General features: G+C 39.1%; 2 protein-coding genes across 2 annotated transcripts in view; both read right to left on the bottom strand.

The window, feature by feature from the left end:
• The window catches only part of cerkl (CERK like autophagy regulator), a 33,965-nt gene extending 22,029 nt beyond the window's left edge, over positions 1–11,936 (bottom strand). Inside the window, exons 1-3 of the mRNA XM_074658598.1 lie at positions 11,506–11,936; positions 10,116–10,225; positions 823–1,053 (exon numbers count right to left, since the gene is read on the bottom strand). Of these exons, the coding sequence (XP_074514699.1) occupies positions 823–1,053; positions 10,116–10,225; positions 11,506–11,711 (547 nt within the window). The 5' untranslated portion in view covers positions 11,712–11,936. The remainder of the gene's footprint in view (positions 1–822; positions 1,054–10,115; positions 10,226–11,505) is intronic.
• A 3,960-nt stretch (positions 11,937–15,896) lies between these two features.
• neurod1 (neuronal differentiation 1) lies at positions 15,897–21,054 on the bottom strand. Its single transcript, XM_074658600.1, has 4 exons — positions 20,899–21,054; positions 18,872–19,123; positions 17,206–17,435; positions 15,897–17,053 (listed from the first exon to the last, which is right to left on the bottom strand). Exons 2-4 carry the CDS (start codon positions 19,096–19,098, stop codon positions 16,494–16,496), a joined length of 1,017 nt encoding a protein of 338 aa, XP_074514701.1. The 5' UTR covers positions 19,099–19,123; positions 20,899–21,054; the 3' UTR covers positions 15,897–16,493.
• Positions 21,055–25,127: the final 4,073 nt, after the last annotated feature.

Genomic DNA, 25,127 nt, shown 5'->3' with positions numbered 1-25,127 from the left:
TAATATCATCATTTACATGCAGCCATACTCCAACTAATGTAACCGATGGCGGACACAGCCTCCCTCTTTCATTCCTTCACCCTCTTGAAAAGGTCGGCATTGTGATATTTGTGCACATCCAAAACCTTGTTGATATCCAAGACTTTCATAATGTTTAAAGTAGGTGTGTTTCTCCTTCCAACCAAAAATGTGGGCTTTCTTTTGGGCATGCATCTCTGCAAACTGTAGGCTACTTTGTTTGTGTACAACGCACAGAGCTGGCTGTAAACAGGCAAGGGGCCGTGTGTCGCAAACTGCCGTATAAAACCCCAATTGAGACTCATATTCCGAATGCGCAAATAACCAAAGAATGCTCCTAAAATTTGAATAATATCGGCATATCCTACATGTCGGAAAATGCTCCATTAGGAATAAGGCTTAATTCTGAATATATCAAATGTAATATGCTGTTTAGATGATCCGTATCAAATTCACAATATTGTCATATTTGGAATAATAGTGAAATATAAGTGTGCATGTAAACTCAGTCAATCACAGTTAGTACTAATAATAACAGTATTACTCAGCAGTGTGTGTAATCATCTTACAGTGTGACGCTCACAGAAGTACTGAGTCATGTTTCCAGTGTAACTCAGCTCTTATGTAACACGGACAAGCTGTCAATCATACTATCAGCCTGGATTTGTTTTTCATAATGAATCCATCAGATTGACAGAGACTCCATGTGGGCATCCAAACTGTTCTGTTAAACTGATGTAGGACACCCTGGACTGAACAGTTTTCACTGTTCTCAGCACGACCATCTGAATGTCTGTGTGTTACCTATGAGCATCTCCTTCAGGGTGTTGTACCAGGTGTGTGTGTGTTCTGCGGAGGCGTTGTTGAGGTGCAGCGTCTCCTCCTTCAGCCTACTCCCACTCCTCCTGCAGCAGAACAGAGCCACGCCGAGCACGGGTCCCCCTGACTGCTGGCCCGCCGATCGCCGGCGCTTCACCTTTATCGCAAACACGTCCTGCAGCAGCATCACACCTGGCTGCAGCACGCACGCCTCACCTGCACGGAGAGGGGTAGAATTAACACACAGCACCTGGACACAACACACACCTGACTTTACTAATAATATTTATAATATTTTAAGATAACTACTCACTATTAGTGAAAGTGGGACTTGTTTAATAAAACAATATGTGATGTCTGTGAACATCCTTATTATTAGTAATAATAAAAAATAAACTAGTATTAGTTTTGTGTGAATAACATTATCTGTTTACTCAGGCTGCAAAGAGGAGGTGTCCACATTATTTTGTCCACTCCCCTTGTCAGTCAGTAATATTGCTACTGGTTCATCTATGTTCACATTACATAATATCATTAACTGTATTAATCACTAATCCATTGATCAGCAGAACACACAGTACAGTAGCACCTGTCAATCAATCAGTGTAATCAGAGAGAAATACTAAAATCTGATTGGTCCATGTCCGATTAATCATCCAATCCTCCGAGGATAATGTCAGCAGAGCTCAGACAGTACACTCAGAATTACATAACACACACACGCACACACACACCATCCATGAAACAGTGTAGCAGAGTCTGCCTGTTTCCAGTTGGTGCCAGTGGTCGACAGCGGTACTACAACTAAAAGAATCCCCTGAAGCCCAAAAAGCAACCACCCTTATAGAAGAGACATCTGTAAAACTGTTGACAGGACACTTCCAACTGTGCAACTGTGTGTCAGTTATTACTCTTTATTATGACACTTAAACCATGAAGTATTTGTAAAACCTTCCCAAAGCGTGTACTTTCCATTAATCAAACACAAATCAGCTCCACTACAGCAGTTACTATTAGAAACAGATACCTTTGTGATTTTAACAAATTTAAACAACGATTATTTTGTGAGTAAAGAAAAAAACAAATCGTAATTCACATAACTCACAAACAATCTCTGTTCTAAAGTCATTTTTCCAACTTATTAGCTGTAATCTCTGCTGTCTGAAAACTTCTAAAATGTTCGGTTTTCTCTGTATTGTGCAGCCATAACTATTGAATAAACAATGTTATTAGATTGTTTTTCAAAAAATGACTGTCCTCATCTTAACATATGAATTGAACCACATGACATACTGTTGGCTCTGTTCCGTGGCTGAACTCTTAGTTTAGCGTTGTTATGAAGGTCAATGGGATTGTGAATGAGTTTTTCTGACTTCTGGAACAAACCCAGAAGTTCTGATTTCACTTCGGCTCTCTATTATTAAATTATCGTAAAGTCAATTATAAAGAAACATCCAAAATATGTGCTGGTTCCAGCTTCTGAAATATGAGAACTTTTATGTTTTAAATCATTGTAAACTGAATAAATTTGAGTTTTTGACAGTTAGTCAGACAAAATAAGACATATAAAAATGTGTTCTGGGAACTTATGATGGACACTTTTCACTACTTTCTGACATTTTATCAATTAAAAAAAATAATCACTAGATTACATGATAATAAAAATGATCATAAATTACTTGCAGCCCAATTTGTTTTTGTACTTGACATTAAAAATTGCTTTATTTTGAAGGTCAAACAAGCTTCAGACATGTGTCACAGCAGGTGGACAAACATCTGTACATTAAAAAACAAACTCCTTAATGAGATATTAATCCACGTTAATCAGAAGCATTCAAATCCATCCAGATTTTTTAATTATTAATTATTCATCCAGATTTAACCCTCTTATATTTTACAGCTCTGCTGTAGAGGGTATATACTGTAGTAGGGCTGTCACTTTTTATTAGAAATTACAACGAATTCAAATTAATTAAATTAAATACCCTACTCCAGTATAAAATACTGTATGTAAGTGTAACCTATTTTATATTTACTTGGTAATAGCTATTTACATATTAAGATGTATAGCTACACATTGTTTTGTGGATACTTCAAGTGCTGATCTGTCCAGCGTGCTTAATCTCAAGTCATGTCCTCTGATGGCTATTACCAATTTATTTTTCATATTTTTAACTTAACTGACCATTCAATGAACAGCAATGGATCAAGGCATTATTTTGTTATCATAATTGAATGTTTATTTAATCTATCTGATCTATTAAATCTATTGTTCAAACCTATTCTTTATTTGGATTTCGCTGCAATTTTGGGGCACAGCAGTAGTTTAAAAATGCCGTCATTAAGCATTTTGTGTTGTGTCATTTTTTAACGACTAACGATTGATTGTTAACACGTCCATAAATTTAAACTTCGCATCCCTACAACAAAAATATAGTCAAAAAACACATTACATATCACCTTCAAATATCCAACATGTCATATATAAACAAGTCACTCGAAGACGATAAAAAAAAAATCCTTCAGTTCCTCGATTCAGAGGAAATTAAATGACAAAAAGAGACGTTAAGCAGCTTCTCTGCCAACATATGAAAAACTGAGACAATAATAAGAAATAATATCAGCAGTAAAAAAAAACATCAAACAATCCAGTACCTTCAACAGTATAGAATATACAGTAAACAGCTTCGAAGCACTCAGAGGGGACAGATCCATCAGGAACTAGTTATTAATGATGATAGCTGATTAACTCTCCCTCTCTGTGAAATACCCTCCTGCTGTTATCAAATACCAAAAATCCAAAACCACCCACCCCTCTTCTACCCACAGAGGCCAGCGTCCATATGTCAGGGTCACAGTGTGTGTGGCGATGGTCTGTCTGTTGTTGTTGCTTCATTCTCTGCTCATTGTGTTCATTTAATATTGTAAATAATAAAAGTAATTTATTATAAATACAGACTATTATCATTTTAAAAAGTTGATATAACAAACTTGTCAGCAAACAGTTGCTTATTGACACATCCAGCAGACACAGAGCAACATTATCGTCCCTTTGCAGTTTTTTTTGTGTCCATCTGACAAATGTAACATTCACTCTCTTTAAGCTCTGGTTTGGTCTACACCAACTCCTGAGAAAAATATCTGGCTTTATGTTCCACTTTCTTTACCAGCTAGACGCTAACTTTGTCAGTCTGCTGTCTGAGCAGGTAGTGTACAGTGTGTTTATCAGAGCTTGTTTGATGAAAACAGCTGCCTGATGCTGGAAACGTAGTTGATGAAAGGTGGTGAAAGAGATCCAAAACAATAAATGTGCCAGTGAATCGAAACCATGACCTAAATGAGGCCAAAAAAAAGTTGTCGCTGAGAATTTTTACTTTTTATTAGGGATCAAGTTTTTTTGGGGCCAAAATCCTGATCCAAGTGAGGTGTGGTGTGGTGTCACAGAGTGGACCTTCTTCCCAAACAAAAGATATTTGGCTGAGTACGGTCGTACTTTAACCAGACAACAGACGAGTTTCATTTCAGCCTGCTATAGAGATACTCATGAAATTAACGCTGGATAAGTTATATGACCTATAGGGCGGTCAGTGCTATCTAAAACTATGAAGCTGCTACCTGAATGTTTTGTACACTGCTCTTTGCTAATGATAATTATTAGCAAATAATAATTTGAAACTGAAAACTGAATGATGAGGTGAACATGAGGTGATGAGGTGAACAAAACACAGAAAGAAAGAATGGATTTTGATCTGCTTTATTTCAGCCAACAATGATCCATCTGTCTCTAATTTCGATCCTTTGTTTGCTGTCTCTGTACACACAAATGTACATTAGTTCATCTCAATAAAGAAAGTGGAAATAAAAAAAAGAAGAGAGAGGGAGACAGATTTCCCATCCACCCAATAAAGATGACACTGATCTGAGTTGACAGAACCCACAGAGTTGCTACTCACACACACACACACACACACACACACACACACACACACACACACACACACACACACACACACACACACACACACACACACACACACACACACACACACGCACACACACACACAGTGTATTGCCCATCACAGGTAGCGTGTTGGTTGGTTCCAGATGGAGATGAGTTTCCAATCATGCCCTCACCGACCCACTGTGCCAACACACACACACACACACACACACACACACACACACACACACACACTCACACTCACACTCACACAAATAAATGCATATCAAATATATGTTATATTGGTATTATCATAATTGTAAGGACCTTATACCAACTTCCATTCACTCTCTGAACGCTTCTCCTAATTCTAAAAACACAATTAAATCCTAAAAATAATGGGTTAAACATGTAGGGACGTCCCCTCAACCCACACACGCACACACACATACGCACGCATGCACACACACACACACGCACACACACACACACACACACACACACACACACACACACACACACACACACACACACACACACACACACACACACAGTGGCAGTCCAGTCTCATGGTGACCAGGCCATGTGGCTCACTGTGGGGAGTTATGGATCATAAAGTTTACACACACACACACACACACACTGAGGCTGCGACATTGATCATGTACACTGCTCTACTGCTCTGATATTGTAAATTGATTGTAAATTGATCAGTAATTGTTCCTCCAAACTTCTTACTATACTAAAACCTGCAGAGATACTTCACTGCCTGTAGGAATTCTCAGTTTTCAACCCAGAATAAGGAAAGCAGAGTGTCCCAATTCCAATCTATTATAAATCTGGGTAGGTTTTTTGAGTGTGTGGAACTGTGAAGTGGCAAAGTTTAGTAAACTACATAAAAAATATATTGAAAAAATATGTTTTTTAATGTTGTGTTGATGGACATGATTGTCCCTCATTGCATTGCACAAAGGAAACTGAGGTGCTTGCCTTGGCTGGAAAAGAAACCTTCAAACAAATTACAGATAGTGTTGAAACAGCTCCAGGAAGATCTTGAAAAATATTTTTGTGTTTTAAAGTGTAATAGACGACGGAAAGTGTGGAGTTCCTGAGTTCCTCTTTAGACAATATCCTCAATGTAACATCACATAGAAATACAGGACTGTCCTGGATAATGTAACGATAATAGGTTTATGTTCTGACCACCAGTGTTAAAAATTTCAACTTTTGTTTCTGAGCAGTCATATTTAGTCAGTCATTTAGCCAGACAGATTCTAAATACTACAATACCCATGAGCCTCAGCCTTGACCCAGAATGCAAAAGTGAATTTATTTCAAACCACACCTTGTATTATTAGTTTTCTAAACACTGTAATCTTTACCTTCCACCCGACATTAGCACCCCACATCACAGAACTTAAGCTCGGTAACTTGACGTGTCTTACAGAAATGCATCGTGGTCGTTTTTATCAAAGAACAACATATTTTCTAACGCAGTTGTTCCTTTTTTATACCGATGATTCAACCAGGACAGTTTCACACCAATCCAAGTCTTGAAGTGTTCCAACTGTGAATCACCTAACATTGTATATGGAGAATATTAATAGGAATTTTATTCCTAAACTGAGAGTGCCCAAAATGTATCCTTCCACTTCGAAACTCTATTGAAGTCCATCTGTACTGTATAGTCCATGATTTAACGTTAGTACAAAACAGTAAAATGCTTTGATTTCTTGGATACTAACTGCAAATTGGGCTGGTGTCATTTGAAATGCTTTCATACTACTGCGGGGACGATACCTGAGTCTGTCTGTCTGTCTGTCTGTCTGTCTGTCTGTCTGTCTGTCTGTCTGTCTGTCTGTCTGTCTGTCTGACAGCTCACGTCTCCCTGACTGACAGAGAGACAGGCTGCTGGGTATACAGGATGAATTCATGTGTACAAATAAACAACAACAGCTGATCCATTTATATAGAAATAACTAATCAACACACACACACACACACACACACACACACACACACACACAGCATGCTGACAGGCAGAGATAGTGTGTGTGCGTGTGCGTGTGTGTGTGTGTGTGTGTGTGTGTGTGTGTGTGTGTGTGTGTGTGTGCGCGTGCTTGTGTGCGTGTGTGTGTGTGTGTGTGTGAATGTGTGTGTGTTAATCTCCTCACACTGACAGACTCTAATAACCCCCCACGGGCCGAACCAACTGCTCTATACTACTGCCAAGACACACACACACTCTCTCACACACACACACACACACACACACACACACACACACACACACACACACATAGTACTGGCTTAATGACATTAGCTTGGATGAAATACAGCAAAACAGATTGGCTTCAACCACACACACACACACACTGTATTTACACCTTCATCCTGCTCCACTAACCAGTTCTGTCTGAATGGATTTCAACTAAAAACAAACACAAAACACAACACAGGACATTGCCAAATTATCAAAATAATACCAAAATATTATCACAATATCACAACATGACTACACCGGAGACTGTGTCAACCTTTAATCAGTCACACTCCCTTTTAGTTCCTTAAGATTCATACACTAAAACTGGGTCTTTAAATGTGTGCGTTTCAGTTGTGTTTTATTTTGGCAAGCTGGAGATGTAGTTAGCTTGATATCGAGCTTCTGCTCCTTCCTGTAATCACAGGAAGAAGGAAGCTCTTTCTGCCAGCTTCTGCTGTGATCAGAGCTACAGGAGACCATACTGGCTGAGATGTTTGTGTGAGAGATGGTGGTGGTGGCCCTGCTCAGAGGCCTGTACCTGCAGTCAGTCCAGGTAGAAGGGTTTGAGATAGAAAAAATATAGAAAAGATGTAACAATTACAATTCTTCTCTTAAATGATTCTGAATCGATTCACAGATTCCAAAAATATTTTTTTTGCAGGTTGTTAATAACATTATGTTAGTAGAACAGAAAAGGTAATCTCCCTTTATTGACCTTTTGCGTCTCAGCAGCAAGAAAATGCTCAGACTGTATGGCCTTTGTCTTTTAACTTCCTGTCTACACCGGAAGTGGACATGTGTTGCGTTGTGTGGATTGACATCTGCAGCTTGTGATCACCTTGCACCTGTTTATTTGATCAAATATGATATTTACATAACAGCGCTAATTAGATCATTTCTCCGACACAGCTCTGGGATCAGCTGTCATGTTACTGTTACAGTAATCATGGTCAGAATGTGTTGGTATTTGTGTCTTTTATTATGATATCATAGCAGCTGTCCATTCAAAACATGTGCTAATACAATATGTCTTGTTCCAAAACAGTAGAGACTCCTTTTGTTAATTACACACAGCACAGTCTTCCATGACATGGGCTCATTATTATTGAACAAGGTGATTATTCTAAACGATATAATTAATTAAAGACATATTATTTATTAAATAGTTGAATTGTAATCCATGTTGAGCTTCTAGACCAACAATACAAAAATCAGCTGGTGTAGTGATCATTTGTGAAGAAAATAATGTTGATAACCTGCGTCATCGTACTGATTTGTTTTACTTCTGTATAATTTATTGGTTGGTTAACAGGGACAGATCACATTAATACTAATTGCTGTAATTTAGTTTGAGTAATGAGTTAGCCAAAGGGCTATTTTTCATCCGTATTCCCTGGACAGTTGTTACAAAGTCAGCGTAAAAACAATTAGATTCAGAGCTCTTGAAAATGTTTTGCTTTGCTTTGTGTTGCTTTTAAGTGCAACACAACGTGAGGTACCTGTAAGCTAGTTAGAGCTGTAGGTGACTTTGCATTAAAGATGGTATTTTTAATCTGATTTCTGTGGTGGATGTGGTGGTGTCAGGTCACAGATGTGGTGTGTTCCCAACTTCGAAAAAAAAAAAAATGTATGGTAGGCTGTGTGAACCAATCAGGACTGCAACTTTTTACTTGTATTTACTTCAGCAAGCAAGTTAGGAGACAAAACCAGAGATGTAACAAACAAATAAATGGGCGGGCTGCATAAAGTCAATAGTAGTAACTCAATAGTTCACTCTATAGTGAAAAATATATTGAGAATTCAGACTCAAATCAGTCAGAATTTTTGTATCATCACTGACAGGTGTAGTGTTGCACGAATATTATTTTTGCATCTATTAATTTTAAATGCAACACAGAAAGTAATGTACATATCATGGATGCTACTGTTTTTGTTCCATTATTGGAATTTTATGTGGGCGCTGTATTAGAGCATACATTTAAAGCTGCAGTGGGTAGAATTGAAGCAAACATGATTAAAAAAAGTCATTTTTATAAAACGGTCACTATATCCTGACAGTAGTGCATGAGACAGGTAATCTGAAAAAAGTAATTTGCCTCTGTGTTCTCCGGTGCGTGATCGGAGTTTGCGAGTGATTTACAGCTGCTCCCTTGCATGAACGGCCAATAGGAACGCTCAATAGGAACGCTCAATAGGAACGCTCTCTCTCTGAAATGGCCTGTGATTGGCCAAAGTCTCCCATCATGGGCTAGATTTTTTAAAGCCTGAAAACAGAGCCATGAGGAGGAGGAAGTCTAGTTTTCTCTCAGAGCACTTGAATTACAATATGCTTAAAGGCTATTATGTAATTTTTGCCCTATGATGCCAAAAACCTTCTGCCTACTGCAGGTTTAACACTCAGAATTCAACTAAACCATTGAACTAAAATGGTGGACGGTAAATATCGTGCACTATGTAGTAAAGATGGAGTGATTTCTGACAAAGTCCTAGAGGTCATCTTAAAAAAATACTTCGTACACCATCACCCAGACACTGATTTTAGCCGAGTGAAGCACCAAACCCCAGAATTAGCAAAGGAGCTGGCCGCCAATACAAAACTTCAGCCAACTCTGCATGCAGAGAAAAATAATTTGATCCATAGTTTGTTTATTCTTAGAAAATCTGCGCTCGTACAGGTTTGTGGGCAACAACGGGTTCCCCTGGTGCTATAGTGTTGTAGCAGAGAGGCTGTTACACAGCTGGGGACTTAAAGTTACAGCAGTAGCAACACAGATAATTCAGCTGTTTAAGTGATTTGACATCATCCAGCTGAGTTTTAAACAGCAAGATGATCACCAAAACTGAAGGATGTAACAACTTTATAACCCCAGTAATACTCTCTCTCTCTCTCTGTCTGTGTGGGTGTGTGTGTGTGTATGTGTGTGTGTGTGTGTGTCCAGATGTCATGTTTCAGGTGGTCTCAGAACTTCTCCATTACAGCACCAGCTGCCTCGACATACACACAGTCTGCCTGTCGGTCTGACATCAACAGGACGACTGTGATCACTTTGACAGCTCATCACCGTAGCAACTGACCTGTGGGGGTCTCCGGGGTGATGGGGATCCACGTCAGCCTGGTTTGGGTGAGCAGGACGTCATGACTCTTCTTCCCCAGTTTGAAGATCCCACGCAGCACAATACTCTCCCTGACACACACAAAGAAACACACATAGTTTATTTCAAACCAATCAGAGGTCTGTTTTAGTTTTAGGTAAACTACTACTAGTACTGCAGGGCTTTTACTTTGAAAGAGTTTTGTGATTGTTCATACTTTAAAGGTCCCATATTATAAAAAAGTTAGATTTTCATGTTTTTTTTACTATAAAGCAGGCTTAAGTGCTATATAAATACTGTGAAAGTATCAAAACACTCAATCCACAGGGAAATACACACAGCCCGTATTCAGAAACTCTGCATTTGAAACAAGCTGTCAGGATTTCTGCCCATTCGTGATGTCACGAATATACAATATTTAGACCCTTGACACGATTTTAAACGTAAACATTGTAAATGTGTCCCAGTTTATTCCTGGTTGCAGTCATGGATGTATTAAAAGAACTGGATACAGCGTTGGAGGCGGGGCCCCGGTCATTCCTATGAGAGTTGCACATTGGCGCATGAAGCCTAAATGACTCGACTTCCGTCTGGAAAAGTACCCGGATCTTGGCGGATCTTGGGCAACTGGGACATGCACAGTCACATGTGACCGCTCGGTCACATGACTTGGTCACGGGGTCCCAACATCACGCCGTCGTCACGGCTTGCGCTCCAACCTCGGTCTGGGTCTCACTCACATGAACGGAGGAAGGGAAATAACTCCGGATTCAGCTATTAGTGCAATTTTACAACTTTAAAAACTTAATTTTTTAAATAAGGGCTATTAGAGTGTTCGTACTGGGGAGTTGATTCACCTAAAAAAAAATGATCCGATGAGTTACAGACGTCTCTTTCCCAATGTAAGTCTATGGGAAAAAGTATTTTTGGGCCCAACGTCATCACGTGACTGACACGGAAGTTGCAGTACCGCCGTTTGGCCACTACGAAAGTCCGGATCGTCGACCGGCGCACTTCCTGGGGGCTTGGTTGCAGTGTATGTGAATGTCATCAGCTGACAGGAAGTAAACATGGACCCAATCTGTTGCCTAGCAACGCAATTCTATTGCAATTCCGTCAAAATGCGCTAAAACGGAGCGTTTCAGACAGAGGGTAAATACAGGCGTATTCACGCTGACAGTATGAGGAAAATAATGTGTTTTTAGAACATTACAGCATGTAAACATGTTCTAGTAGAAACACAAAACACAAACATGAACCTGAAAATGAGCACGAGATGGGACCTTTAAGTGAATTGATGGATTTCTTTGGTCTGATTCATCAGTTTGTTGTATGAACCAATCAGAGAGCTCTAAACTGAAGGAACCCTCACCTGTGCTCCTCTTCCTCCTTCTCCTCCTCCACCTGCTCTTCTTCCTTTTCTTCCCGCTTCTCCTTCTCCTCCTTCTCCTCCTTCTCCTCCTTCTCCTCCTTCTTCTCCTTCTTCTTCTTGGCGCTTGGTTTTTCTTTCTTCTTCTTCTTCTTCTTCTTCATGCTGTCTCTCTGCTCTCCCTGGAGCTCCTCCTCAGGCTCCGACATGTTTACCGACTCAACAAACAAACAAACAAACAAACAAACTCGGCTGTGAGTTTATTGTTCCTCTTCAGATAAACACACGGTATAATAAGCTGATCACCACTGACGGGCTGTGTTGTATTTCCGGGGTGTCGTCGTCGCTATGGAGACGGGGAGCAGCTCGGATTAACGGACTCACAGCTCCTCGTGCACGCGGCGGATCCACCGGTGTCTGCTAATCAACGGGGGTGCGCGCTCCCGCGTTCATCCAAGCGGGAGTGCGCACACAGGAGCCTGAACTCTCCATCAGTTTATGATCGAGGCTGTTTTTTTTTTTTTTCAATATTATATTTATTGTTTTTTTGTTCATTTGAAACAACAGAACAAACATTCACAAACGTCCCCAATAATAACATTCTTGGTACAAAGAAACTTAACAGACCTAATATTAATATAAAGTAAGCCAATATAGATACAGGAAAAACATATTATACACAAAAAAATAGATGAATAAGTAAAAAGAAAAAACAATAAAATAAAATAAAATCTATTTATATATACATATATATACTGTATACATATATGCATACATACAGATATACGCACACGCAGTACATACACATACAAAAACACATATACATATAATCAATTAAAAAAAAAAAAGAAATCAGTGTACAATTCAGTCATCATCCTATTCTATCTCCCTATTCACAATCATCCTGCACCAGCAATGATACAAATTACAAGCTACCTTGGAGTGTCGGTGGTAGCACCAATCCTTATCTGATCACAGGGATCTACAGTCAGGCCATTCATAAAATGTATGAAAGGTTTCCACATCATATGAAAATCCTCAACTTTACCTCTTACCTACTTGTAGGCTTACTTTACTTAAGTATGTCCATTTTATGCTACTTTATATTTTTACTGTAGCCTACTTAAGTTACTAGTTAGGTTCCTGCGCGTATTTTGTCTGTTTTCATACAAAACATTTATAATCAGTGGAATAAGTAGTCTGCAGATCTTTTATTTAGGTAAAAGTACCAATACCACAGTGTAAAAATAGGCTACTCTGTTACAAGTAAAAGTCCTGCATTCAAAATCCTACTTAAGTAGGCTAAAAGTATAAAAATATGCAGCAAGTTGCCAGGTTAGATTGAGGGTTGCCAGCTTAGTCAGTAGGCCTATGTGTGACTGTTGCTGCTTTCTGTCTGAGATTGTGTTGGTAGTTTTATTTCATTAAAGACAAAAACTGTTTAGTCAACGTCTTTTAAATTCTTAAAGGTTCTTATTTTCTCAATCGGCTCCTTCTACTTTGAATGATGTGATCCTACATGGGCTGTTTCAAGCTCCTAGAATCAGCGCTTGGCTGTGAGGCGATTTTGGCAAAGTGGCCACACTTGTTATTGCAACTTCCGGGATCATCACATGACGCACACTGGTCCAAAAAGCATTTTCCCATAGTCTAAAAATCATTGGAAAAGGGGCGACTGTAAAACAGTGAATATTTTCGTCACAAACATCCTGTAATGACTCTTCATATTGTCAGAATTTGATCCATTTGGTCCAGTAACATTTGGGATGTCTAAAAGAGCCGTGTGATTAAATTATTTTATCCCATTCATTTGTACGTGGAGCCAACAGGAAGTCAGCCGGCTTGGCCAAAGGAAGTCTCGAATGGACGAAAACCAAGGCCTATTGAAAGCGGCTGGGTCACGCTTCATGAACGCGGCATATCTTTGGGGTACCACACAGGCGTAGTAAAATCTGGTCTGCACTCACCGAAATTGAGCCAATCGCCTAGCACGACTGCAGCTTCAGTTACACTGTGCATGTGTTGTACCCCATACCCCAAGACCCGTGTCCACCCGTGTCCCAGCCTCCTTCCGTAGGCCTTGACAAAAACCAGGAAGCTAAAAAACTTTTTTGGGCTCATGTTCAGCATGCGATTTTTACAAATACCAACCCCCCTTTTTTCCCTGCCTATAAACCCATACTATAAAGTCTACTACAGACACACTGTCATCCTACTGTATATGATTTTAAAAGGCACATTCTAACCAATCAGAGAGAAGGATGTTCCCTGGCTGCGATATAAACACCATATTATGAGTTTGTGTGTTGATGACAGATGGCTGAGTTTAAGCTGCATTAATCAGTGTTATGATCAGCCAACAGACTGAAACACAAAACCTCTATCACAAAGACTACTGCTAATACTACTATTGATACTGCTAATACTACGGCTGCTACTGCAGTAACTGTATTATGAATTAAAAATGTCCATATCGCGTTTATATTAATAACTTTCTCCAATAAAGAATAAAAACAGCTCAGGTTTTTCCAACAATTTTCCTTTTAATTTTTTCCTGATCTCAATATTTGTATCTGTACAGTAAGTGTATTTAAAGGAACTTTTCTCAGCATTGTTAATAAATAACATCCAGATATCTCGTAGGTGTTAATGAAATAGTTTCTGTTCCATTTGAAAATGATGAATCGTTATGCTGCAGTCTGACTTTCTCTCATTATTATTCTACTTTAACAGGAAGGCTAAATGGTGGGATATGGCCACCATATTGTCCCTGTTGACTTACACACACACACACACACACACACACACACGCACACGCACACGCACGCACACACACGCACACACACACACACACACACACACACACACACACACACACACACACACACACACACACAGCAGGACAGCAGTGTGTACGGAGGGGGGCTCTCATGCATAAACGAGATCATTTTCATAAATTAAAATCTTGCCTGCAGAACGAACATCTGTGCCCTTCATACACACACACACACGCGCGCACACACACACACACACACACACACACACACAGTGATCCTGGTTTTGTCCTTCAGTCTGTGTGATAATGTTGTTAACGTGTTAACAGGGTTTTCTCTGTAAGGAGATATGTGTTTTCTCCTCATGTGTGTATCAATACTTGGAGCCTAAAATCCACTTTAAAAAACACTTCTGTTAAATGGAAACCTTGTATCTCCAAGACTTCAACCTTCAATCTCATTTTAGCTGATGGTGTGAATCTTTTAAGGACGTCTGTAGGTTTGTGAGCTGGTTCTCCAATATTATTAAAATAAGCTCACTACAGTTTATAGTGGATCTTTTGACAGCAGCCCTGTTGTAAATTGGATCGTGGAAAACTAAAACAGTATGAAAGGGTTGCAACTAATGATTGTTGTGATTATCATTATCATTATTTTCTGGATTAATTGTTCTGAAAATATAGAAAAATTACCCAATTTCCCAGAATACAAGGTAAAGTCTTTAAATTCCTCACTTTGTCCGATCAACAGTCTAAAAACCAAAGATATTCAGTTTACCATTATAGAAGACAAAGAAAACCAGCTAATATTCATATATGAAAGGCTGGAACCAGTGAAATTTGGGCATTGTTGGTTAAAAAATCTAGTTATATGACTAATCGGTTATCAAAATAGTTGTTAATTCAGTAAGACTTTATTTTAACCCCCTATAATCACTATATAAACATCTAATAAGTGATTTCCAACATGTAGTTGGAGGCATGAGGACATTTTAAGTGTTTATTAGTATAAAGTATTTGTCCACAATTATAACTTCTCCTGTGAAGGTATATTTTATATTAGTACAACTGTGTTTTACTATATTGTCATTCATTATGTTTATAGAGGAATGTCCATGGACGGGTGCCCACAGGAGGAGTTAGAGTTGTTGACAAATGACGTTAATAAAATCGTATAGCTACATGCAACATTACAGTGTGTTATATAACTATTTATTCAATGTTTACTTATAAATGCTAAATAGGCAGAGTTAAAGTGGTACCTAGGTTCATTTTCTGTCAATGGACTAATCTACTAATCATTTCATCTATAAGCTATACCAGAAATTCCTCTGATCGTCCAACAGTCAGATCGTTGATTGCTTGGGCAATTAAAATGCTTAATGCTTAAATGTGTTATTTAAACATTTTTAATAGAGTTGAATTTGACTGATGTGAACTTGACCAAACTGGACTGAACTAACCTGGTTACAGCTACAGTAAACTGGACTGAACTAACCTGGTTACAGCTACAGTAAACTGGACTGAACTAACCTGGTTACAGCTACAGTAAACTGGACTGAACGGAGGTGATTTGTTGTTTTGTTGTGTTGTTGCTGATGAACAGAGTCTCTCAGATGAATCACACTGAATTCCTTTTAATGAAAGGCCTTTATAAACATCTATCTTATAAAATATGAACAAGAGTCACATGAAATGTTAACAGAACGCTACAGGAACGTTATAAAAAGCAAAAAGTAAAAACCACATGAACAACATGAACATTTCGGCCAAACACCGGCCCAGTTCCCGCTCAAAGCCGCCTTACACACAGACCCAAAAATAGAGAAATCTTTATTCTTTCAACATTTGGAATTATCAGCTGAGCGTCGCTCAGGTTTGAACAAAATTGCATAGTTTCCTCCAGATTATTGCTTATTGATTATTGATTATTTTTAAGTGATAATATGGATAATAACGAGACATTCAGAGAGCGTCTCCTGCAGGATGAAGCGCTACAAAGAAGGTTACATCATCAACGTGACTTTGTCATCGTCATCGACGTCACCGCCCTCGTGATGAGGAGGAGTCGTAGAGCCTGACGCAGACAGAAAGAAGAATAGATAGAAGTAAAGACAGCTATGAAATGATAGACATGCACAGAACTGTCTCCATATAACTGTCTTTCTGTTCGTCTCTCTGTCTTCATCAGTCTCTCAGTCCTTCGTCCTCCTCTTCCTCAGGAGTCGTGGAAGATGGCGTTCAGCTGGGCGTTCATCATCCGCTCGTGATGCGAGTGTCCATCAAAGCCCATCAGCCCGTCCACCTGCATTTCACCGCATCGCGGGTTGGACCCCGCACCACCGTAGATGGCAGGATGTCCCCCAGCTCCTCCTCCTCCGTAGTGTACGCTGAAGGAGAAACTCTTGTCGTACTCGGCAGCTGTGACGGTCTCATGCTTGTAGGATGAGAAGTTCCCGTTGATGCTGAGCGGCGGGCTGAGGGGCGGGTCAAATGCTGGGGCGTCTGACACCAGGACGCCATCAAAGAAGGGCTCCAGCGGGCCGTAGGGCTGACCTTTGACCTGGTGGAAGATATGGGAAGGCTCCATGGTGCCGTAGGGCGGGCTGGGCAGGCCAGCCGTCAGCCCAGGGCTCTGGTAGGAGTAGTGTCCGGGATAGGTGGCAGCACCGGCGGGGGGAAGGTGAACCGGCAGGTCGGGTGTCTGCTCCGGCAGGAAAGTCCGAGGATTCAGCTGCAGGCAGCCCGCCACCAGGTTAGTGGTCGGCTGAGACAGACCTGAGAGCAGAGAGACAATAATCAGTCAATACATACAGTATAATCAAGCATTGCAGTGTTTATTATATTTCATATAACCAGAGATCAGGCTCCAGACTGACTCTGGGTCTTGAACAACCCGGTCCAATCTGTTGCTGTAAGGTGACACTGACCTTTGCAGAGTGCCTGGACGAAGCTCATCAGGTCGGGTGCCTTGCCGGAGCGCAGAACCTCGCTCAGGGCCCAGATGTAGTTCTTAGCGAGGCGGAGCGTCTCGATCTTGGACAGTTTCTGGGTTTTGGAGTAACAAGGGACGATTTTCCGCAGACTCTCCAGAGCGTCGTTCAGCCCGTGCATGCGGTTCCTCTCCCGGGCGTTAGCTTTCATCCGACGGACCTTAAACCTGCAGAAACACAAAGCAGATTGTTAGTTTTGTTACCAATTATCCTATATGTAACTTCCTGGTAGTGATAATCAGCATCCAAGAACTGCACTTGTGAGAAATTTTACATGCAGTCATTTTTTTACGACACCCACTCAAACACACTACCTCCATTCAAAATGAATGGGAGGACTTCGCCGCACGGCTGGATCTGGCGTGAATGCAGCGTAAGTAGTTAGCATGCTTGCTTACAGGCATTTTGGCAGCAACCACAGCTCAATGTACAATATGATTAATTTAGTCACTCACATAGAACAGAAGAAAATACACTTGAACTATATGACGCTATTCCGTCAAACCCGAGTGCGGCTAAAAACCGGGCTGGTGTACACGTGCTATTAGATAAACACTGCTGGGTTAATGGACTTTAAATTGTAAACTGATGTTTTGCTGTGAGAGCTTGTGCACACTGTTAACGTCCGCTGTCTGTGGTGCTGAAAATGATACTGAATACAGTTTAAAGTAACTTTACATATCTGTAAGCCATGCTATATATTAAAAATACATGAATCACAAACCACAACTGTTGTAAATGACACAAATAAATGTTTTATACTCGGAATTGTTCGGTATGAATACGAAGCTTCCTAAATGAGGACGATGACGACAGATCAGTTGCACAAATCAATTGTTGATTAATATATGTGTGTGTTAGTTTAGTTATATTTTCTTATTGAGTCAAACATGACTCATTTTAAATATTCTAAGACAGAACATCAGTGTTCAAGTAAAAGTATGGACTTTAAAATGAACAAAACCTCGAAACCATTTTGTAGTTTTTGGTTAGGTTACCTATGAGTGGGTAGGAGCTACTTGTTAATCTATGCTTAAATTCTTAGCGTGACTTCATGATACTTTTGGGAAACGCGTCTTAAGCTTAAGAGGGTACATAAGACGGATTTTACGATCATCTTAGCCTTAAGATGCTTTTGGGAAACAAGGCAGACTGAGATTCAAGGAAAGGGCGATTGGACAAGATGCTGGGGCTTCTGGGTAATGATGCACTGGTCTGATGATCCCACTTTAATATGTTCTCAGATACAAAAATAGGTTTTTAGATCATAACCTTCAACAGTTTGATGGTTCTGTTTTTGTATTTTCATCAAATAACAATGATTTTGCCACCTGCTCAGTAACATTTCAGTCTAGATGTTTTGTCCCTTTAGAGGGATGATGATGTTTGTCCGTCCAACACTTTGGTCCAGGGTGTCTGAACAAGTATACGAGTCAGATTTCCATAAAATCTACTCTTCACAATCCTGCTCCTCAGAGGATGAGCCCTGTACATTTTCATGACCGCGTAACCTTTCCTGTAGTGCCAACCTCAGGACAAACTTTACATTTTTTGTACATTTTAGCTGAACATATTAGTTTTTAAAAGATATCAATCTCCTTACCTCTGAATACGAGCCTTCGTCATCTTCTTCTTCTTCGGCCCTCGCCTCTTAGGTTTATTCTCGCCGTCCTCCTCCTCCTCTTCCTCCTCATCATCATCCACCTCCTCTTCGTCCTCCAGGTGGTCGAGGCTGTCCTCCTCTTCCTCTCCTGCTTCTGAGGCGCTCTGAAGCTCCTGCTGCTCCTCCGACTCCACTGACTCCTGCTCCTCCTGCACTGACCTGGTCATGATGATGCTGATTCTGTGTTTGAGACTAAAGAAAACACAATAAATCAGTTCATTAGAAAACAATTAAAAACTCATTATCACACTTAATCTATGTAGAAGAAAGCTTAATAATAGAAAATAATTAAACTGCCTATTAGAGGCCTGGTTATAATATACAATATATTCTCAGAGCTGTTATCAAGGTTTTAATAAATGTTGTAATAAAAGTTATAAATAACCACCACATTTTGAGGAACAGGGGGACACTTATTTTCACATGATCATTTCTATATCACATCCTGATGGTTTTGTGTAACATTAATTTACATTTTTGCAAATGTTTTTTGCTCCAAACTATTTCTTTTGCCTTGGGATTAAAATTAGTCTGATTTAATTTTACAGTATCATGATTTACCAGATAAACCACACATTTCTATGTTTATTTAATAATGGAAAGATGTATTCCCATGAGATCAGACTCTATATTCTATATAGATCTATTTGGTTCATTTCTATGTGTTGAACAGAATCGGGGAGGATTGATGATGTTCTCACTTTTATTTTCTTTGGAATAAAATTAAACACAACAACAATAATAATAATCATAATAATAATAATAATAAACATTTAGGCTAATTGAGCTGCTGTGATTTGTTAACTTGAAAAATATATAAGCTATTTTTTAAACTGATTTGTTTTTTTAAATGCAGCAAGTTCTCAATCTGATTCAAATCGGAATCTAACAACAGCCTATAAGAATAGTTTAAATCTTAATAATTAAATAAGCAATTCAAGTGCGATTATTCTTGTGTGTCTGTGCAGGAAAAATTAAATATGCATAGAACATAATGGCTACATAGAAATAAACGAATGCATAGGCTAAATAAATAAGACGGGGACATTCTGTCAACGTGAAGCTGCAACTATCAAATAACTTTCAACTATACTATACTATACTTTTCAACTTGCAACTTTAATTAACTTTCAGTTGCTTTTCATTTAGACTACAAATTTGACGCGGACGGCTTTAAAACATACGACCTTTAGTTTTATTTATTTATTTATTTTTTAGAATAATCCGAAAACTGTTGCAAAAAAGCCGTCACTTTAATAATTAATAACGTGTTCTATTATGCAGCTTTGATCACTGAAATTAATTTGTATCTGTTTAAAAGACGTCAAAATGAAGTCCGTTAGAAAAATCCGTTTTTGTTTTATTTATAAGCGTGAAATTTAATTATGTAAAACGCAACGATTCACCGTCAGGCTGGAAGAAGGAGCTTTTAAATAATTATTGTTCTAATTATGATAATAATTATTCTGGCCCCGTTTATTTAACAGATCGGTAGACAGGCGGGGGTGAGACAGGTGGAAGTGAACGGACACGAAGAAACTAAATATAACAAATAAACTGAATAAAGGACAAAAAAATGCGCTTTTTTTAATTCCAGAGAAAGAGGTAGAAACGAAACAACGAATATAATTATAGGAATATGGAAAAATAATAATATGGAAACAAAAAATTTAATTAAAAATAAATAAATAAAATAAGGAATCTTAGTTTTACTACTTTTATAGGCTTTACGCATGCTAATTGATTTGATACAAATGAGACGAATTACTAAATCAGTGCATCACTGTTAAAAACTCTCTGATTTGAATTAGAGTTAATAGCCTGGATTCATTTGGGAGCATAAATAATGAATCAGATTTATCATCCTGAAGGTTAGACTGCACAGACATCCCAAGAACCAATCAGAGGAGGAATTTATCAATCAGATATTAGTTAATAATCTGTAAAAGAGAAAAAAAGAAACCTACCTGTTGTAACAAGCCGCTGGTCATCAGATCGCACGCATCCCGCGCGCTCTATGTGCGTGAGTCCGGCGTGACTGTGCGTGATCTGCTCTGAGCGTTCTGAGGTGTGTGTGTGGGAGGATGCTGCTTTTATACTCAGCATCAGACACACACACACACACGCACACACACACACACACACACACACACACACACACACACACACACACACACACACACACACACACACACACACACACACACACACACACACACACAGAGGGGGTAATTAGCATATCGAGGCCACGCCCTCCCGGCACGCGCCATATGGTACATACGTCATTAAAACGGCCCCGGGGATCACGTGACAAATCTTCCATTAGTATCAGCCAAGTCTCTCTCTCTCTTTCTCTCTCTCTCTCTCTCTCTCTCTCTCTCTCTCTCTCTCTTTGTGAGGAAAGTTGACCATCTGTCGCCACATGCAACCACGCATGCGCACACACAAACATCATACTCATCATGAAAGGTGTGTGATAATTATAACATATCTGTGTGTGTCAAGGTGTATCGTTATTGTTGTAGAAGAAGAAGAAGAAGAAGATGATGATGATGATGAAAATATAGGATATCACCCCCGGACCACATCCAGATGTGGTCTCACTGATCCAGTATAGCATTCTCATTGCAATGCATTCTGGGTGCCTGTATTAAAGTGAGTTCTTTATGATCCGGATAAAATATCCAATTATAGATTACATGCTAATAACCAGGTAGAGATGGGGTCCGAATGATCGTCAAGAAAATCAACATTTTTAGACTCGGACTGTGAGAGCAGGGCGACTGGACAAGATGCTGGGGCTTCTGGGTATTGATGCACTGGTCTGATGATCCCACTTTAACATGTTCTCAGATACACAAATATGTGTTTAGATCATAACCTTCAACAGTTTGATGGTTCTGTTTTTGTATTTTCATCAAATAAAAATTTTGATCCAGATGTTTTGTCCCTTTAGAGGGATGATGATGTTCGTCCGAGATGGGGTCCAAATGATCGTCTGTCCTAACTGACTGGTGCAGGTTCAGGTGTTGTGTCAAAGTCAGTCTCCCTGTCCATATGTGTTTCTTCTCACCTTTACCTGCACACAACCTTACCCCCTATAGCCCAACCAGTTATCTCACTGACTGATGCTGTGTCACACCTGTGAAGCTTGTTGGTTAGATTGAAGGTTTTAGCCATGCAAGTGGAATAGCTTTAGGGATGGCTATGTTCAGGGCCGGCTCTATAGCCCTTTTGGTGCCCTAGGTGAAATTCGGATGCCCTGCCGCTGGTGGCACCGCAACACACATCAGACATCGCAATGGTTTTAAGACAAAAATTTATATTTTTATTTTCATAAATAACTGTATTTATTATAACAAGAGTTAAAGCTGAAGAAGGCAAGATTAGAGAAAATATGATTCAAAAAAGTTATTTTTATAAAACGGTTGCTATATCGTGACAGTAGTACATGAAACAGGTAACCTGAAAAAAAACATGTGCCTCTGTGTCCTCCAGTGCTCCTAACGGCATCTGCAAGAAGTCTAGTTTTCTCTCAGAACACTTGAATCACAATATTCTGAAAGGTTATTATGGAATTTTTGCCCAATGATGCCAAAAATATACTGCCTACTGCCACTTTAAAGGGGTGAAAAGTGTATTTCTTTCCTTCTTTCTTTCTTTCTTTATTTGTTAATTTTTTACCTCAATGCTGAAAATGAGGAAGGACACCCACTGGCTTTTTTCTTTTTTTAGAGGGCGACCACCGCCCCCCCAGAATGTGCTGCCCTATAGGCCTTAAGCCGGCCCTAGCTAGGTTGGTCCATCCACCACTTTGGTCCAGATCTCAAAAATAATTGAATGGCTTTTCATGAGATGTAGTACAGATGTTTCATGTTTTCCAGAGGATGAATCGTAATGATTTTGGTGATCTCCTGTCGTTTAGCGTCAACAGCAGGTTGGTAATTTTGTTTATTTGTGAAATTGACTACTATTGGATAAATTGACATGGAAATTGGTTCAGACATTTGTGTTCCCCTCAGGATGAATTGTTATACCTTTGATGGTCTTTCAACGACTTTTCCTCTAGCGCCACCATCAGGTCATAATTTTAATCTAGTGCCACCGTGAGGTTTTGTGTGAAATGTCTTGACAACTATCTCACGGATTGCCACAGAACTTGGTACACACATTCATGTTCCTACTTTGGTATTCCCTTAACTTTTTGCACAGGGACATTTACACTTTGGTTTTGTGACCCAATACCTGCAAAAAGAATGACAACTAATAATGATATTCAAATCAGCCTCAGCTGTACTTTATTTAGTGCTAATTAAATGTTAGCATGCTAAGACACTAACATGAGGGGGTGAGTCCAAACATTTCTGTAACTTTCCTATTCTATAAAGACCTTTTCCTGACAACATGGTGGGAAAACACGTCGTACGAACTATCTCTGTAACCTTAGATTTGTTTAATCGTTGGCATATAGCCTTTTAGCCACATCGACTGCATGTTTTAAAACAGTCAGCAGAAAATGGCAGAAGGAGGAGCTTATCTCATCAGTCTATGGTCCCAACCATCCGAGTCAGACCAATCGGAAAGAAGCTGCGGACTTTGGACCGGACTGTTCTCCAGTGAAGAGGTTGCTATGGTGACGGTAAACCGGTTGCTAGGAGGTTACCAGGGAACTTTAGAGGACTCCGTGTGTCTGTCCCATCAGTGTGCATCTCTGACAGCTAATGGTTAACACAGAGTCAATCTATCTGTCTCTCTGCTGTTCAGTTCATGATTAATGAATATAAAACGGAATCTCTCTGAATTCTAAGTACAACATGTAATGATAATACACTTTTATAACTTCTATTACGCTTTTCTCTAGTTGAAGTACTTTATAATGTCAAGAATAAAAGCACAGATACCCGAAACAGGTCACACAGAGGTCACGGTTTGATTTGATGGTTTTCAAGCAAACCAAAGCTGTAAGTGGCTTTGAATGTTTACAATTTCAACGGATTAAAACATCCAGAAATTATTATATTATTACAGACCTTTATCAGGAAACAGAAACAGAAATGAGGATGAGTTTGAAATTTAAAATAAACAGCAGTGAGGTGACAATAACTCAGGGGAGAGAAATGTTTTTCATTTGTTATTTAAAGCAAAGTGAACGAACAGCAGAGCAACTCGCTCTTGAATAAGAACTATTATTCTATACTGCAAGCTGTGTGTATGTGTGTGTGTGTGTGGTGGGGGGGGGGGGGGGGGAGAAGGTCAGATTACCCTATTCATACATAGAACGAAGCAACCAATGAAAATTCAACACACACACACAAACACACGGTAGTATGTCTCAGACAGCAAAAACAGTGTCTTATATTAACATTTTAACTTTTTGATAATTTGCATTTGCAGTCAAATCATTCAATTACTCCGTGTTTTTCATGTAGAGTAACTTCTCCTATGAAGACATATTTTATATTATTACAACTGTGTGTTTATACAGCAGAAGTAAAGTGTTATTAAACCCCTTAAGGGAGTCTCAAAACAAACACTCACATGAACAAACAAACACAAAACAACACAACAATGCTGCGTCGGAACAAATAAAACAATGAACTTGATAACAAACACAAAAGAGACCTTAGGACAGACACTCTCATAAGAAAAATGACCAAGAAGCATGCAGTGATAGAGTTACTGGAAATATGTGCAATTTGTTTTAAGGTAAGAGAATAAAACATGTTTATATATGAAGAAAACAATTATGTGCAGGTGAATTATTACAATTGAAAGGAGCCGAAAAGTATAAAGGACAATGAATTGTTTTAACTAATAACGATTACTAATAATATACCAATGAAGAAAAGAACAACTTAATAAGAATCTGCAGACCCACTGATAAGAAGGAGATTGGTTTTAGAAGCATTTTAATAAACAATATCATTATAATCCAGTAACTATAAAATAAGTTGTCTCTTTCCGACATTAAATGTAAAAAAATGTGTGTAATGACAGAACATCAATACACAAATCAACTTCCTTGAGTGGTTTAAAAGTTCAGTCCATCCATAATCTTTAGGCCAATTTAACTTTCTTGAATAACCTGAAATAGTGGAAGTATATTTTTCTGAGAAATCCAAGAACACCTTTTAATGTCATCATAAAAATTAATTAGTTTACACTTAAACATTTTGATCAGTGTGTCTGATCGGCT

This window comes from Sebastes fasciatus, chromosome 14, assembly GCF_043250625.1.
Source record: "Sebastes fasciatus isolate fSebFas1 chromosome 14, fSebFas1.pri, whole genome shotgun sequence".
Taxonomy (NCBI): Eukaryota; Metazoa; Chordata; class Actinopteri; order Perciformes; family Sebastidae; genus Sebastes; species Sebastes fasciatus.
This window is presented reverse-complemented; position numbering and strand designations above follow the sequence as displayed.